A 16,983-nucleotide genomic window follows, 5' to 3' on the forward strand; every position below is an offset into this window, starting at 1 on the left:
AGGGATGAGAAGTCACGGACCTCCCGTCCACCTCTCTGCAAAGTAGTCCAGGGAGGGAAGCGGCACTCCACCGGCCTTTCCCTGGACGCAGCCGGTCCGGTGGAAGGCTGGCCGAGAGGCGCCAGGTCGGCGTGGTTCGAACCCTAGTCACTCTGTGTTGTGCCGTGGCGCCCGCCATACACGCCTCGGCCCGGCCCCCGCGCCCCTTACGCTCCCGCCTCTCTTGCTCCAACCCCCTTCGTCGGGCTAAAACCTCTCGTCCCTGTTGCGGTCCCTCGGGGCCTCGGGCGCCGGCCAAAGCAGCGCCTCGGAGGCGGGGAGTCCAGGCTCGGACCCCGCCCCGAGGGGAGGCGCTTCGCGGCGACGCCCCCGTCCTCATGCCACCTCGCTCTTGGGCCCCGAAACCTGGCCCTGTACCCGGGGGTCACCCTCTCGGCTTGGGCAGGGCGCGCTCAGCAGGAGCCGGGCGGCGACGCCCCACCCTCAGCGCCCGGGACGGGGTGGGAGGGACGGCTCCCCGCAGTCGGGCCGGCGGGGCGGTTCTGGCCGCTGCGCATTCCGGGAACTATTTCTTCCCGGGTAGGCGGCGGGACACAGGGCGCGGCCAACCTGCGACCAGGTACGCGCAGGTGAGGCCGGGGGCGGGGCCGCGGCGCCTCGTGCATATTCACGCGGATGAGGCCCCGCCTTCGCCCCGTCCGGGGCCGCGGATTGGTCCGAGCGCGGTCCCCGCCCCCGGAGAGCGCCCGCGCTGCGCCCCCGCCCCCCGGCGCAGGGGAGGGGGCGGGGCGGGCCCGGCGCTCCGGGTTCCGCGGCCCCGCCGGCTCGCCCTTTATGTAAATAGAGGCGGCTCCGCCCCTCCCGCCGCGCCGGAGGTGAGCAGGAAGGAGGCTGCCGCCCAACGACCCGTGGGCCCGCGGCGGAGCGAGCGGAGCCTAAAGCGGGCGCTCGGAGACACGGAGGCCTCGGCCGGGGGCCGGCCTGGGGTTCCAGGTGAGGCGCGGGCCCGGGCCCACCTAGCCGGGCCCGCCCCCTCGGGGCGCCCGCCACTCGGGGCGTCAGGGCTCGGGAGGGCCGGGACCCCGGGCTTCCCGGGCGGGGCGGGGCGGGGAGGGCTGGGCCCGGGTCCGCCTGCCTCTCCCCGGGTCCCGTCGCTCCGCCGGTCTGGGAGAAATCACCCGCAGAAAGTGCCACCGGGAATCGCTCTCTCCCGGGCGCGCCCGCGATTACAGAATTTGGGTTTAGAGTTTGCACAATAGTGTTGGCTTTGGGGAGCGGGCAGACAGGTGCCCCGCCCGGCCGAGTGCGAGGGTCACCGCGAGCGGAGTCCCCGGGCCTGGACCCCCACGTGCAAGGGGTCTGGCCGCGAAGGCCGGCGACGCGCGTCGCCGGTGGCCTCTCTCCGCGAGCGGCGGCGGCTTAGCCCCGTCGCTGCCATCTGGGCCCTCTCCCCGGCGGCCCTTTGTGCCTCCTAATCCCCGGACGCAGGAAGCCCGCGGGAGGGACTGAGGTCTCTGGGCCTCTCTCTGCCTGGTGGCTTTGGGCACCTTTAGGGGACAGTACGGACACCTCGCCTCTGTTTCCCACGACGACGGGCGTGGGGTTGCGCTGTGGAACGTTGGACTTGGCGAGGAGCGACAATGTCCGACTTACCAAAGAAAGTGTGCACAGTTTGCTCTTGGCTTGCTGCGGCCGGACGGCCGGTAGACACATTGAGCTTTGGCTGTGGGACAACTGACTGTAACAGGAGAGCCCGGTGTGGTCCCCTGAGGCGTTCACCTGACGCAGGTGAGCTTTGGGGGAGGCGGGTGGGGCTTCACTCGGCCCCTTCCCCTGGGGATCCATTTGCCAGATGCAGGGAGGCATAACCTGGGCTCTAGGGACCTTCTGCAAGTTCACAACTCAAGGCTGCAGGGGGGACTCAGAATCAGCTGGGCGCAGATGAGAGGTCTGGGAGCCGGGGAAACCCCAGGTGGGAAGTAGCAGGCTCCAAGGTGAGAAGTGGCCTTTGAGGAAGACCGGCGGGTCTGTGAGAACTGAGGTAGGGGAAGGCCCTGGGAGATGGTCTGTGTTGTATGGGCAGGGGATCCAGGTTGGGTTTCCTTAGTGAGCCGCCCGCAGTGCCTGCCTACAGCAGTCAGGACTCACCTGGCTCTGGGGGCTCTGACCAGGGCTGGCTCCTCTGCTCAGAAGTTAGAAGGGGCCAGTCTCTGTAGGGGCCGCTGGACGGTGTTTCCAGGGCCTGGGGTCATTCTGCAGCCCTACTGTGCTCCTCGCTGAGGCAATGGACTGTCCCCTTTGGTGGCAGATTAAGGTAATTTTAATAACTTAGTTACTTCTTAATACACAATAGCATTAAAAGGAAAACAACCATAATTCCCAATGACCCCTATTGGTTTAAAAAATAAAACGGTAACAGGTGCCCATTGTGGGGGACATGAACCGTTTCAGAAAGTATAGGAGGGTAAAACGTATCCCTCTCGCCTCAGTCTTTCCTCAGACACAGTGTTTGTGAAGTACTGTAGTGTCCTTTACACGCAGGCGTAAGTTTAAATGGTGCCTAGCCCGTGTCTTGCTGCCTGACTCTGGCTCGGCCAGTTAACCATCCCCAGCCTCCGCTGAGCCTGGCTTTACAGATGTTGATGAATGGATGAGAAATGTCCCAAACACGTGGGGCCTGGCACAGCGCCCGAGCCAGGTGAGGGTGTGTCTTAGCATCTCCACGAAGCGTGAAAGCCCTGGTTCCTCGTGGGCCTTGGCAGATGCCTGGACCTGTTGGATTTGCCTGATGGATTGTGAGGGACTCTGGTTTCTCTGTCCAAATTTCAGCCGGGGGGGGGGCGGGGGGGGCATGGTTTCTGAGAACCTCTGGAGGCCAGAGCTTTTAAAATGAGGGTGGGAGAGGGCAGTGGCCTGTCCTAACCTCACTCATATTCCAGTGGCCCGTTGTAATTCTCCGGCTCCTTGGCTGAGCCAGAAGAGGCCCCATGGCCAGACCCCAGCTGGGGGCCTATTGGGGCGGGGGGGTTGTAGAATCTGATCTGCTCTGCTTTCTGCTCAGGGGAGGGCTTGGCTGGAGACATTCTGCACCCTGTTGGGGGAGGGGAGCACATTCCTGGGCTGCTCTGTTGTCATTGAGATTTTCTGAGCACTCCAGCACTCCAGCATGCTTTCTTTCAACCTTAGTTAGGGAATGAGTTCCTGGCCCCAGGACCCTCTTCCTAGGAGAGAGTGGTGCATGGAGCTGGAGAGTTCGGAGCCTCTGTGACCCCCCCGTTCTACCCCATTGGAGACATTTAGCATCCGGGGCAAGAGTCTCCAGGAGCACTGTGAGCTGCCTAAAGGGTTACTCAGCCTTCCTGGCCCACCCACATGTGTTGGAAGCAGCTGCTGAGACACCTGAGTTGGGGTGGAGGGTCGGGGGTCCCTACTCCTGGGTTAGCTGCTCTGAGCAGCATGGGGCCACTGGTACTGCTGCCCTTCCCCAGCCCTGGCTCCCACGGCTCCCCAGGAGACCCCCTTCCCTTGCTGTCACCACGGGGCTTTGCCCAGCTCTCTTTGGTGTGACCTTCCCTTCCTGCCCTGCCTCTCAGGGGAAACTGGTCCTTTGAAAAGTCACCTCACTCCTTCCCCTTCCCAGGAACCACAGTGAATTCTTGAGCTAGGAGAGGCTCCTCTGGGCGTGGAGACGGGGAAGCTGCTAGGGACCTGACTCTACCTTTAAGGAATTCAGCAGTGACCGGAGCCTATGTGGAAACACCTGTGTTACCAGGGTTTGATGAAAGGGACCTGTGGGTACAGGACTGTTGGACTCTTATAAGTAATGATACTGTTGGATTCTCCTTGCCAAGGAGCTGGGTGTCCTGGAGCCTCGGACTGAGGCAGAGCCACAAAAGTGTCCCCAGCAGGATGCCTGGCATGATGTCCACATGGCCCTGGCCAGAGACTTGACAACAGGGTGGGGAAGTTCCCTGAGGGACCCTCTGGTGCCCCAACACAGTGTTCTTTGGGGTTAGTAGCTCCTTCTTGGAGAAGAGCTTTGCCTAGTTGGTCCCCATGCAGCCCTGGCTGTACATTCATTCATTCATTCATTCAAAAGTATTTACTGGTACCTCTGTGTGTACGGTGTGATTTAGACACTGCGCACTAGCCTTACAGAAGGCAAAGATCTTTGTTATCACAGGATTCACATGCTAAAGGGTGGAGAGCTCTAGCGACAGAAACGAGTGTAAGTAATAAATAATCTGTTAAAAGGTGATATGAGCTACAGAGCAGCAAGGGATAGGACGTTGCCTATGGTGGGGGCAGGTTGCAGTCTAAAAGGTGGGCAGGATGGGCCTTGACGAGGTCACAGTTGAGCACAGATGGGCAGGGGTGACGGAATCCTTTAAGTAAAACGTGGATGTCTTTCAAAAGGCAGGGCACTGAGCCCTGGGGATACAACCATGCACAGCACAGGCACAGTCCCTTCCTCCTGGAGCTGGCATCTTCTAGAAGCTCCTTAGGACAGTGGTTGGCAAACAGGGGCTCGCGAGCCACGTGCGGCTCTTTGGCCCCTTGAGTGTGGCTCTTCCACAGAATACCACGTGCAGGCACACACGTACAGTGCTATTGAAACTTCGTGGTTTTCAGCCTCGGCAAGTCTATTTTGAAGAAGTGGCGTTAGAAGAAGTGGGGGGTGTCAGTCAGGCGACAGGAGACGCAGCTCGGGGGAGGAACATTGTTTTGAGGTACGTTCACTGAGGTCGACCCCTTCCACCTCTTCCATCCACACTCGTCTATCTGAAACAAGTATACAAGACGAGTGTGGATGGGAGAGGTGGAAGGGGTCGACCTCAGCGAACATACCTCAATCAGATAGAGGACGTTTTAGCAAAGGCCAGCCTTAGGAGTACCCTAATTAAGTTAATAACAATGTACCTACCTATATAGTTTAAGTTTAAAAAATTTGGCTCTCAAAAGAAATTTCAATCGTTGTACTGTTGATATTTGGCTCTGTTGACTAATGAGCTTGCCGACCACTGCCTTAGGACAACAGCTCAGTTTCTGAGGCAAGTAGGAGGCTGTGCAATGGGGCTGGATAGGAGGAACCAGGCAGCCTACCCACTTCCACCCAGACTAGTTGTCCACCTTCTCCCAGGGTGGCTTTTCCCTTCCTTGTGCTTGGCCACATCCATCCATCACTTCCTGGAGAGAGTCTGATGTTGGATTGCAGAAGGGGACTGAGGCCCCCAGAACGGTGATGGGGGTGGTGCCGCATGCACTCCGACTTCCCACCCATCCTCACAGCCAGGCTGGGGAGGGGAGCCCTGGAAGAGGAGCCTCAAAGCTGCGGGCAGGGCAGGGCAGGCGGGCAGGGCCCTTGCTGAGTGAGACTGGCCTGTGGCTCCGTAGGATGGATATTGGGAGGGTGGTGGCAGCTGACCTGGATCCAGCTAGAGAGGGCCCGGTCAGATGGTGGCTGCTGAGCCCAGGCGGTCCCACCCACACTCCTGCTGGCCAGTCCCTTTGTCCTGTGAGAGAGGCCTGAATTGAACAGAGGGTTTTGCAGTCGCATCAGAGTTCAGGGACTTGGACTTGGACTTGGTAGCTCTTGGAATTGGCCATTTCACAAGTAATTGTAAGCGTTGCATGAGATGATGCATGTCAAGTGCTTACAGTAGCAACTGGCCATAGTTTACTCTCGTCCCTTTTATCACCTGACAGCAGTGGCGGCGGCAGCGGCGACAGCGGCGACAGCTCTCTGGGTCCCCCCTCCTCTTCTGTGTTCTTTGAGTCCCACCTCCATGAGGTGACCTTTCCACTGAGGTTTGGTTGCTAAGCTGCTGGCCAGGGGCTGCCTGGTGTCTCTGCGAGATTGGGGTTCCCAGGGTAACATGGGTGCTTGCAAAGCAGCCGTGGGCATCTGAGTTGGCATGGACAGGCCGGAGGGGTCAGCAGCTGCCCCAGTCAGGAGAGCCCGGCCCCGCCTCTCCCCTCCATAGAAGGTTGCAGGGGCGTGTTCACACCTGGCGCAGACGGGGCCACAGCCGCACACAGGCCGCACACAGGATGTCGGGGCAGGAAGGGCAGCTTCCCGGCAGCAGCAGGCTGTGGGCGCACAGGCCGGGGGAGAGGAGAGCCCGGGACTCCCTGTGTGGCTTCTGGAGACCCCTTGCACAGGCGGGCACGGTGTGGCTCCCCCAGCCTGCTCTCGCTCAGCCCCAGAGGCTCAGTCCTGCCGCTGCTGCCGCCTCTCCCGCAGATTAATGGACTGCCGGGTATGGAAGGAACTCCGGGGCTCTGGCCCATCACACACCTCCAGGGCAGGCGGGCTGGCTTAGCGTGGCCACGCCTCGGTCTCCTGGGGACCCATTAGCCCGGGTACCCCAAACAATGCCAGTGGGGGACAAGCAGTCCGGGAACCGCCTTCTTTCTTCCCGGGGCACAGTGGGATCTGCTGCTTCTAGTAGGGGCCTGAGACAAGCCACCCCCACGCAGATTCCTTCTTTGCCTCAACTGATCTCTCTTCCGAGCTCCTGAGGCGCAGGGTCTGGACACAGGATGGGGGTAGGGAACTCGGTGTGAATTTGCTAGCCTGTTGCTGAGCAGACAGCTCCCCTATTCTTCCCCACGGAGCAGTGGGGGTGGAAGGGAATCGCAGGTCAGCTGCCCACAGGCTAGTTCCACACACAGGCTCAGACCGTGTAGAAAATGAGCGAGAGGCGGCCACAGGTCGGCAAGCCTCGTGTGGCCCGGCCTAAACCCTGAGCGCCCACCCCAAAGGCACCGAGCAGGGAGGCAGCTCAGGGTGTGGTCGGCGAGGGACAGAGGGCCGGCTGGCAGTCCTTAGAAGTTCAGGGTTGGAAAAGGTGTTTCTTTCAGGAAGCCCCTCTCAGGGGTCGTGCTGTAGCCAGGTAGCATCCCCGTGCGGGAAGCCGGGGTCCTTGGAGCTCCTTACATGCCCAGTGACTTTGCCTCAGACCCTTTGGCGTCAGACTTGGGGGCTCCTGAGCTTGGGGGGCTCCTGAACTTACCTTTGCCCCCACATACCTCACGGTGGAAGGGCACTGAAGTGGCCAGCATCCCAGGTCCTCCTTGAGGTCCTGGAGCCCAAGGTCCCATATGGTTCCACCTGCCTGTATTGTCCCTGCCTCTGCGCCATGTGTCCAAAGGGGTGTCCCCTCCCCTGTCCAGTGTAACGTGGCTGGAGAGGAACCCAGGCCCCGAGAGAGCAGGAGGGACCCACCTCACACCTGACCACTGGGCGTCCCTGTCTCCCTTTGACCCTCTTATCTACCTGCCTGCGAGGCAGGTAAACCAGAAGGGAAACGCACCGATCCCATGGCCCTTCCAGTGGCTTGTCCATGTCTGTGGACATTTTAAATAGATTCCACCTGCCTCCCGGGTACTTTGCACACAGGCTTCCATGTCCTTGGCGACTGCCAGCCCTCCGTGGCGCTCAGCACCTTCCCCGGCCCCCGTTGGCCACTTAGGTTGCTTCTGGTTTTTGCCAATCGCTCAGTGGCCAGCCCGGCGGAGCGAGGAGAGTATTTTCAGAGCCGAACGGGTGCCCCGTCCACGGAGGTTTCAGCAGAAGGTGTGGTCAGGTGCTGAGGGTGAGCGTGGTCAGACGGCGAGGGCATCTGGGAGGCGGTCTTTGATGTGCTGCTTGGAGGACAAGAAGCTGTTTCAGCCAGGAACACGGAAGCCACAGTGAATGGGCCCTGGGTGGGGGCTGAGCAGATGGACTGTCGACACAGGCCAAGCGTCGGGGACGTGGTGTGGGAGAGGGGCGGGCAGCCCACATCAGGCCCCTGCCCAGGACCGTCAGCGGGTTCCAGGGGAGTCACACTGAAGCTCTGCTGTCGCCCCCTAGGGCCCCCCCCCACCTCATCTCCTTGTTGCCTGCACTGGCCCCTCCCTGTCTTCACCCTCCTGAAGCGTGCTAGCTGGTTCTGGCTGCCTGACACGCCCTGCCCCTGCGTCTGCCTCTGCCTCGCTGGCCACTTCCTATTATTCAGGTCTGGGTGGAGATAGTCCCTCCTCCGTTCATTCATTCAGGCTGCGTGCGGGCGCCCAGGGCCAAAGGGGCCCAAAGTCCCGAGCGGGAATGAGAAGGCGTGTCCTGTGGAGGGAGACACAGGTCACAAACAAGGTCAGTAAGTAAACTAGGCCGGTGTGACCGGTGCTGAGGAGGAACGCAAAGCTGGGAAGTAGGAGAGAGAATGTCAGGGGAGGGACATTTGAGTAGAGACGAGGGAGGGAGGCATCCCAGGCAGAAGGCACGGGCCCAGGTGCAGGAATGGCCGGCCGCTGAGTCCTTCTGACCACAAAACCGTGGTCGCTCTATCTTACTTGGCATCTTCCCTTATTCTTTTGCCAACCCCGAAACCACTCGCTGACTAACTTGTGAGTCATCACACTCTCCCCTTACACCAGGCTGTAAGCTTGGTGACATAAGGGATCTTGTCTGTCTGTCATTATTGGATCCCCAGTCCCAGGACAGTGCCTGCTCCGTGCCAAGCGCTGCGCCAGGCACTCGGCATTTGTCATTGCTCCACTCCCCCCAGCAGACCTGTGTGGGAGGGAGTGCGCCCCTCTTTGCAGACGAGCTCGCTGGGCCTCAAGGAGCTGCCTTGGGAGGCCACCCAGTGTGGAGATGAGCTGTGGTGGTTGAGCCCTGGCTATTGGCACCAAGCCCCAGACTCTCCCTTATGCCCCCAACCCCAGTAGTGGACTGAGTAGGGAGGATCCGTCCACACCAGGGACCTCAGGCCCAGATTCCTGAAGCTTCTCTACAGAGAGCCTGCTTGTCTGGGTGAGTGGAACTGAAGGTGGGCCCCAGTGGGTCAAGAAGGGGTGGCGGGCCGAAACCGGTTTGGCTCAGTGGATAGAGCGTCGGCCTGCGGACTGAAGGGTCCCAGGTTCGATTCCGGTGAAGGGCATGTACATGGGTTGCGGGCACATCCCCAGTAGGAGATGTGCAGGAGGCAGCTGATTGATGTTTCTCTCTCATCGATGTTTCTAACTCTCTGTCTCTCTCCCTTCCTCTCTGTAAAAAATCAATAAAATATATTTAAAAAAAAAAAAAAAGAAGGGGTGGCGGTTCTCAAGCCTTGACCGGGCAGTTGTTCCTGTATTGGGAGCTGCACTGAGGGGTTGGCTGGACTGAGGAGCAGATGCATGCCAGTGGGGCCCCAGCCCCCATGCAGGACCCCCCCGCCCTGCCCAGCCAGACCTCATCAGCACCCCACAAGCAGCGGCCAGGCCCCAGCCCCCAAGCTGCTTGGTTGGCTCCGAGTGGAAGGCATGTAGGCGTGACAGCGCACACGTGTCCGTGCCTTTTAACTGCAGGGGTGTCACTAGGCATCTGCCCCGTCATATCCATCCTTCGCTGCCTCCCGGAGCCCTGAGATTTGGGAGTTCGCCAGACCTGGGGTCAAATCCAAGTTCTGCTGGTTTCTCCAGTGACCTTGGCCCAGCGGCCCGGCCTCTGGTCTTTTCCCGTCTGCCAGGTGGGGATCTTCCACTCACCCCCAGGGAGCCCGAGGGCGGTGAAGGAACACCGGGTCTGGGTTCAGTAGGTGTTCACAGCGCACAGGGTGCCAAGAGGGGGCTGCTCAGACGTGTACCCACAGGCCTCCTCACTGCCCTGGGTGGTGGGGTTCCGGGAGGATTTTTCTCCTTGAGATTGTTTGCTTTTTTAACAGCGAGCAGAAATTACTTAAGCAGAATGTTAAAAAGTAATAAAAATAACACGCAAGCGTCTGGTGTAGTGCCTGAGGCAGCAGGTGCTCCAGGGCATTTGGATGGATGAAGTGTCCACCCTGCCCTCCTGGGGGGCCACCTCCCACCCAGCCCCACATCTGTCTCCCTCCCTCCTACCTGCACCTCCTCCACCTCGCCGTGAGCCTGTGGGTCCTGTGGGCCCTGTGTCCTCTTGTCCCCACCCCGTGGCCTGCATGGTTCTGTAGGTCAGCCCAGGTCCGCCTCTCCCTGGAGTCTGCAACCACACCCCTCCTCCAGGTCCCACCCCCAGCTTCCTCTGACTTCTGAACCATGACCTAGGCCTGAGAGGGGAGAGGGAGCACCCCCAGGACCCGCAGTGGACGATTTATGAGCTTGGGCGCCCTCCCCCCGCACTGCCCACTGCCGGGCCTCCCCCACAGCTGGAAATTGAGGACACAGCTCAGCTGTTTGTCCCGAGGCTGAAGCTGCAGCCCCCGGGGTGGAGTCTGCTCACTCCCAGTTTCAGGAGCCTCAACTTTCTGGGGTTTGTTCCCTGAATTTCCTTCAGGGCCTTGGGTCAGGTGGGCACCTGGGAGTTTCCCGACTACCTGCTGCTCCAAAGGGAAGCGGGGCTCCCCACTCTGCTGTGGCTCCCCCAAAATGTGAAGGCACAACCTCTCATATCCACCCCTCCCCCTCTCGCAAGTGGTGGCCTTTGTGGTGTCCCCAGAAAGTGACGGTGCTCTGAGGGCTGGTGTCTGCCTTTTCCCAGTTGGGGTGGCACTTGGAATGCCCCTGGATGTGTGTGTCTACCCAGTGGGGTGACCTCTCCCAGCATGGTCAGGCCTCAGAGGGAGCCCTGAGTCTGACCACACAGGGTCCTTTCATATGCAAAGTTGATTGATTTTTTTGGTCACTTCCCAAGAAGCCAGAAACCTCGGGGATAGCATCCTTCAGGTCTCGGCTTAGACACTTTCTTCTCCTATAGGACACCCCCGCCCCCCAGAGCGAGCTCCTGGCCCTGCTTCCTTCCCTTTATGGTGTCTGCGGGGTGGGCCTGGGCTCCTGCGTTTCCAAGTACAGACCTTGGTGTCCTGTGGTCAGTGGGTGGCCGCTACTGGAAGCCGGAAGCTGGAGCACAGATGATCCCCCTTCCCCCCAGGATGATCCAGAAATAGTTTCCCCTGGATCGGGAAGGCATTCTCCAGTGGGCGGACAGCGTCCAGGGCTGGTTTCTGATTAGCTTCACTTGGGCCCGTGGGAAGGGGGCCTTTCTGAGCGCACCCCCGTCAGGTCGGGAAGCCTGGGGCCAGGGCTGTAGCTACGGAGACCCCAGCAGCCTCGTGGGACAGACCTAGCTCCACCGTGGGTCCCAGGCGTGTGGTGGGAGGGGCCAGCACCCCTGACTGCATGCTCTGCGCGCTCCCCCACCCAGGTTCCCGGCGGCAGTGGCCGGGAGCAGCCTGAGCCCAGCGTGGCCGAGGCCTTCCCTGAAGTTGGAAGGCAGAGCGGCCAGGCCCAGGTGTGCTGGCTGCCTGAGAGGCTGTGCCCGGCCCTCCCTGCCCCCACCTGGTGTGGGAGCCCAGCTGGTCAGCCTTCGCAGTCCCACCTCCCAGGCCGGGAGAGAGGCTTAGGAAGTTTCCCTTTCTGTTTAGCTGGAGTTTTATGGTTTTTCAGAAATCAGGTTAACAATTAAGCTAATTAACCTCTGGGCCTCCTGTTCCTATGAAGCCTGGTAAATGGCTTCCTCCCCCAGCTTCTGGGCTGCGTTTACAAGGCCACAGGTGGCCAGGAGCAGCGTTAGAACATTAGCCAGTCCCGGGCCCGGGGTATGGAGCGCCGGTTCCCAGGGGAACGGCCGGCACAGATGGAGCGTGGGGAAGCCGAGGACGGCGGAGCTGACCTGGCCCGGGGCGGCCGCCTGCTGGGCTGGACCTGGGCTGCGTGTCTGCCTCACCCTGGCGCTCAGCAGCTTCTCTCTCTCCAGGGGCTGCACGCCAAGCGAGATGAGGCGGTTCCTGCGGTCGGGACATGACCCTGCTCGGGAGAGGCTCAAGCGGGACCTCTTCCAGTTCAACAAGGTAAGGGAGCGGGAACGAGGAGACACGGGTGCTCAGGTGAGCACCACCTTCTCAGCCTCCCGCAGGCTGGGGCGGGAGCGCTGGCGTTGCCTTTGCTTGATGAAGGTCCTTACTGGGCACTGCCCGCAATGCCTCAGGGGAATCTGACCTTGCAAATGGGGTTTGATTAGAGGGCTTTCCCTGGGAAGGGCAGTGGGATGCCCAGAAGTTGGGACTCTGCAGATCACCCTGCCTCTTCCAGCCTCGGTTTCCCCGCCTGTGAAATGGGGATAAAACAGTCCGCCCTGTCTACCTCCTCACAGGGTTGTGAGGAGGCTTAGGGACAGGAAAGATGAAAGCATATCAAAGCCTGCCAGGTGAAATAATGTTCCTGTGACCCAGGTCCCTTGGGGGTGTGGCTACAGGCCATGGCTGTTCCCACCCTCCTTCGATTGCCTCCTCCAATTGCCTCCAGAGGCAAACACAACTTTCTGTAGGTGGAACACGTGATTCCTGGCAGGTTCCAGGCCTGGATGAGTGGGGAGAGGCACTGGGGAACTTGCCAGGGTTGGCATTTGACTACCCCAACCCCACACCTGCTCCAAGGCCCCCAAAGCCAGAGTGACATGTCACCTGAGATCACAGGGAGGGTCCAGAAACTCCTCAGGGCTCCCCCAAGGGGACAGGTGCCCGAGAAGGCCAGAGCTGTAAACAGGAGGAGCACAGCTGTGGTTTATTGGCTCTGGGGCCACCTAGCAATCTGCAGCTGTTTTGGGGTAATTAGCCCCTCACCTCTGCCTTGATCTAGGCCAGCGGTTCTCAACCTGTGGGTCGTGACCCCTTTGGCGGTCGAACGACCCTTTCACAGGGGTCGTCTAAGACCATCCTGCATATCAGATATTTACATGACGATTCATAACAGTAGCAACATTGCAGTTATGAAGTAGCAATGAAAATAATTTTATGGTTGGGTCACAACATGAGGAACTGTATTTAAAGGGCCAGAAGGTTGAGAACCACTGATCTAGGCCCTGGGCCTCCACGCCTAGGCTTCCTCTGACCCAGAGGGTGGACTGCAGGAAGAGGCAGACTGGGGGCCCCTCGAGGAGGTGGTGATGGACAGGGGTCCCAATCTGGCTTCACCACGTAAAGCCGGGTGACCCTGTGCGGAGGGTCAGCACAGGCTTGTTACAGGGACACGTGGGATTAGATCGGTTAAGTGCTCGACACAGTAGTCGAGCTGCTCTTTTGAAAGGCAGCCTCCCAGGGCCGGAGAGCTCCCAGGGCTTCGAGGTGGGCGGTTTTCCCCTCGTGCTCTGCCGTTGTCCTCGACTTCCTGGGCCTGTGGGAGGTGTGGCTGCCCTCAGCGCTTGCCATGAGGCCACTGGCCTCAGAGACCCAGGCTTCCCTAAGTGAGTGCCTCCTCCCACTGGCAGAAGGAAGCTGTGGGCAGGGCTTTTGGGTCTCGGGGAAATGGGGTGCAGTGTTGGAACTGGGGGATCTCGGGGCCCTTGGGGACCTGCCATTGTTACTCCCAAGGGAGCAGCACATGTTTGCTGGGTGCCTGTCTCAGAACCTCAGCACCGGCTGGAGGATCCTGGGTGACCCCTATGTGCCTCCATGCCCCTGGCAACGCCAGAATTTCACACCCTGAAAAGGTGGCCAATTTCATTGGAAACCGGAAAAACAGGCTCAGCAAGGAGGAATGAACCCCCGCCCCAAGTTCTACTGTTTAGGAGGGTGGGGCTGGGGTGCGGCTAGGGTAGAGGAATCGTCCCTCCATGTCCCCCAACTGGTGGTCCCCCCACCTGGCCACCCCGTCCCCAGGCCTGGTCAGGAAGGGTAGGGGAGGCTCCTGGAATTTCTTCCTCCTTCCATTCACTTGCAAGAATGAGCACCTACTGTATATACAGCCCAGGCCTGGGGCTCTGGGAATCTCAGATAAGACCTTTGCCTTCCTGGTGGGAGGGAGGGGGCCGATAGTCTGAAATTCCACGGGTTGGGAGCAGAGAGGAAGAGGGGAGAGTCTGGCTGTGGGGATTCGTCTCATCTAGGCTCTGGGTGAATGGTGGAGCCTGGAGGGTTGGGATTGGAGGGTGAGGCCACATCCTGGAAGATTTGGGAACCTACATGGTTCCACCCATACTAGTCCCTCCCCAGGCTTCCCCCAGGCTGTTGAGTGTCAGACCAGGAAGGCTGGGACCTGGGAGTCTGGGCCCGACACAGCAGAGCCCTGGGTATAGAAAGCTCTGAAGGTGCCTGGCACACAGGTGCCATACCAGGGCTTTCACATTGTGGGGGGCGCTGGCTGGGAATGAGGCCCCCCAGTGTGGTTGGTAACTTCACCCCGTGAGCCTCCGTTTGTCCGCCTGTGAAGCGGTGATCTGGTGGGTGGTGGGTCCTCAGGCTGTTGGGGAGACGGGTGAGTCAGCTGACAGGATGGATTGAGGGGACCCAGGGACTCCATGGCACCTCAGTAGAGGGGAACATACTCTGAGCGGACATAAGCTCGTGTCAGAGTAAAAACCCTTCCTGGCCTTTGTTTCCCCTGGTGAAACGACCGGCCATTTGATGAGGGCACCTGGGCCCTTCCTGCCGGCCCCCTCCTCCCCTCCCGGGCCCTGAACAAACACTGTGTGCCTGCCTGCTGCCCCGTCCAGGGCCAGGTGGTTTTGTCTTGGCTTTTTCATAGCTGGGCCCCTGGTGTCAGGTGACAGCCACACCGGGCAGGCCAGGTTGCTGCCACCGCCAGGAATCTGAGCTGACCACACCCGGTCTGGGCAGTGCCACCCAGCCAACCTGGTGTGCCCCCTGTGGCCCTGGCAGCCCTCCCTCCCATCACCCCACACTCTGGGGACTCCTCAGCCCTCAATCTTGGACAGGCCCCCCCTTGCCGAGGGCAGGATGAAGGACCCCCACGCTCTCTGACCAGCAGCCTTGCCATCTCCCCCCCGGGAGCCGGGAATGGGTCCTGGAGCCAGCGGGAGACAGACGGGCCTTCTCGCCCACACCAGGCTAGTGTTGCAGTTTGGCGGCTCCTGCAAACCTCTCCTTTCCCAGCTCTCTGTCAAAGGAGTTCATTGTTCTCTCCTCCCCTGGCAGAGGTCCCCTGAGCCAGGAGCAGGGTGGGGGCAGGGGCAGGGCCAGGTGGGCTGGATGCTGAACTCAGGAGGTAGGGGGGTTGGCCGCCAGGCGTTGGTCATCCTTCCAGCTCGAATCTGAGCTGGAGAAGCTGGGATCCGGGCTTTGAGGGCCGCCCGGGGATCCGTGCCTGCTGTCCCACCCCAACCTCTGTCCTGGGTGGAGGCCCATTTGGGGTGGCTCTGTGCCTTGGAAGTCGCACAGCAGGCCATCTCCCCTCCCTGCTCTGGGGACCGGGAGGGAAGGTGCTGCCCGTGGGGAACTTGCATGTCCAGGAGGGAGCTGAGTCTTAAAAGGCTGTTGGGGTGTCAGGGAGGGGCCCCCAAGGAGTGGGCAGAGCACCTGGGCTTGAGGGGACAGCTGGACACAGGCCAGAGGTACCTTCGCCCTCCTGCTGCCCACGCTGCTCCCGCCCCCGGTTTCCCGCTCCTCCCTGTCACCTCCATTAACTGACCTCGATCCTCTCCCCAAATCCAAGTCCCTTCCTTCCCGATTCCTAACACAACCCCCCCCCCATACCTGCCCTGGGGGCCCCACACCTCCTTGCCTAGCCCAGGTCTCTGCAGCAGGACTAGCTCTGCTCATTCGGGGACTTGGGGGCCTTATTCGAATGTTGAATTGGTGCTGCCGCCGCTCCTCCCCACCCTGGGACCCGGGATCCCCCGTCACCACACTGTTCTCATTTGATCCCACTCTCCTGGCCCCTGGCCAAGTAGGGTCATTGTGAAATTTCTCTTATTTGTGGTTTGTTTTTTAATATATTTTTATTTATTTCAGAGAGGAAGGGAGAGAGAGAGAGAAACATCAATGATAAGGGAGAATCGTTGATCAGCTGCCTCCTGCACGCCCCACACTGGGGATCGAGCCCGCAACCCGGGCATATGCCCTGATCGGGAATTGAACCTGTGACCTCCTGGTTCATAGGTCAACGCTCAACCACTGAGCCACGCCGGCCAGGCCCCTTATTTGTTCTTAAGGGAGCCTTGTCCCTCCAGAGTTGTCAACTTAGAGAAGACACCCTGAGGGGTACAGGGAAGAGGAGAACCTGGGAAGGAAGTTGGCCTTAGCGGCAGGGCCTGTGTGTCTGTGGGGTGAGCTGAGCCTTCCAGCCGCCTCAGGTGGTCTTAAGGTTCATCTTAAGGTTCATTGTGTTCGAGCCAAGGACAACGCTGGTGTCGTCCCACTTATCACATGTGAAATGAGGCTCAGGCCGAGTGGCTGCCCAAGTCCACACACCTTCTAAGTGGCAGAGGGGGGTTCAGAGCTTCGTGGGCCCGACTCAGTGCCTGTCTGTCTAGGTCAGCTTATGGGAAAGCGGGGAGGGAGGGCCAGCACAGTGCCCCGGGACCTGGAGGACGTGAGGAATCAGTAGGAGTGAAGGAGTGGTGGGCCCGACATTTGTGTCCCTCTGGGTAAGGCCGCTCCGCGGTACGAGGGGTCGGGAGATGCTAGGAGAACTGCCTGCCAGGGAGTCAGCCCTGTGTTCTCAGGCCTGCGAGCCTGACCCAAAGCGGCAGGCTGTCTTCTGGCGGGACTTGCCTGCCCATGCGGCCTGAGACAGCCTCCTGTAGGGCAGCTCAAGTCCCAAGAGGAAAACAGTAAGAGCCACATATGTGATTTGAAATATTCCAGAAGGCCTATCACAAAATTCTTTGAACAAGTGAAATTCATTTTGATGAAAAATTCTGTTTAGCCCACTATATTCAAAATACTGTTTCAATATAAATTAATAGGACTTTTTAAAAAGTCTTTGAAATCCCAGGTATGTTTTACCCTCACAGCACATCTCAGTTTGGACATTAAATTTTCTTTGGAAATATGTGGTCTGAGTTTAGAGCTAAAGATTTACAGCTGAAAAAGGAGAGCCAGCCCAGCCAGTGTGGCTCAGTGGTTGAGTGTTGACCTATGAACCAGGAGGTCGCCGTTCCATTCCCATTCCCAGTCAGGGCACGTGCCCGGTTGTGGGCTCGATCCCACAGCAGGAGGCAGCTGATCAATGATTCTCTCTCATCATTGATATTTCTATCTCCCTCTCCCTTCCTCTCTGAAATCCATAAATATATATATATAT

General features: G+C 59.8%; 1 protein-coding gene across 3 annotated transcripts in view; it reads left to right on the top strand.

Annotated features, from left to right (window-relative positions):
* The first annotated feature begins 774 nt into the window (after positions 1-774).
* The window catches only part of LLGL2 (LLGL scribble cell polarity complex component 2), a 30,964-nt gene continuing 14,755 nt past the window's right edge, over positions 775-16,983 (top strand). For all 3 annotated transcript variants that reach the window (XM_081110735.1, XM_081110734.1, XM_081110736.1), the window contains exons 1-2: positions 775-993; positions 11,699-11,792. In XM_081110735.1, the coding sequence (XP_080966861.1) occupies positions 11,718-11,792 (75 nt within the window). In that variant the 5' untranslated portion in view covers positions 775-993; positions 11,699-11,717. The remainder of the gene's footprint in view (positions 994-11,698; positions 11,793-16,983) is intronic.

Source organism: Myotis nattereri (genome assembly GCF_964212035.1).
Source record: "Myotis nattereri genome assembly, chromosome: 16".
Taxonomy (NCBI): Eukaryota; Metazoa; Chordata; class Mammalia; order Chiroptera; family Vespertilionidae; genus Myotis; species Myotis nattereri.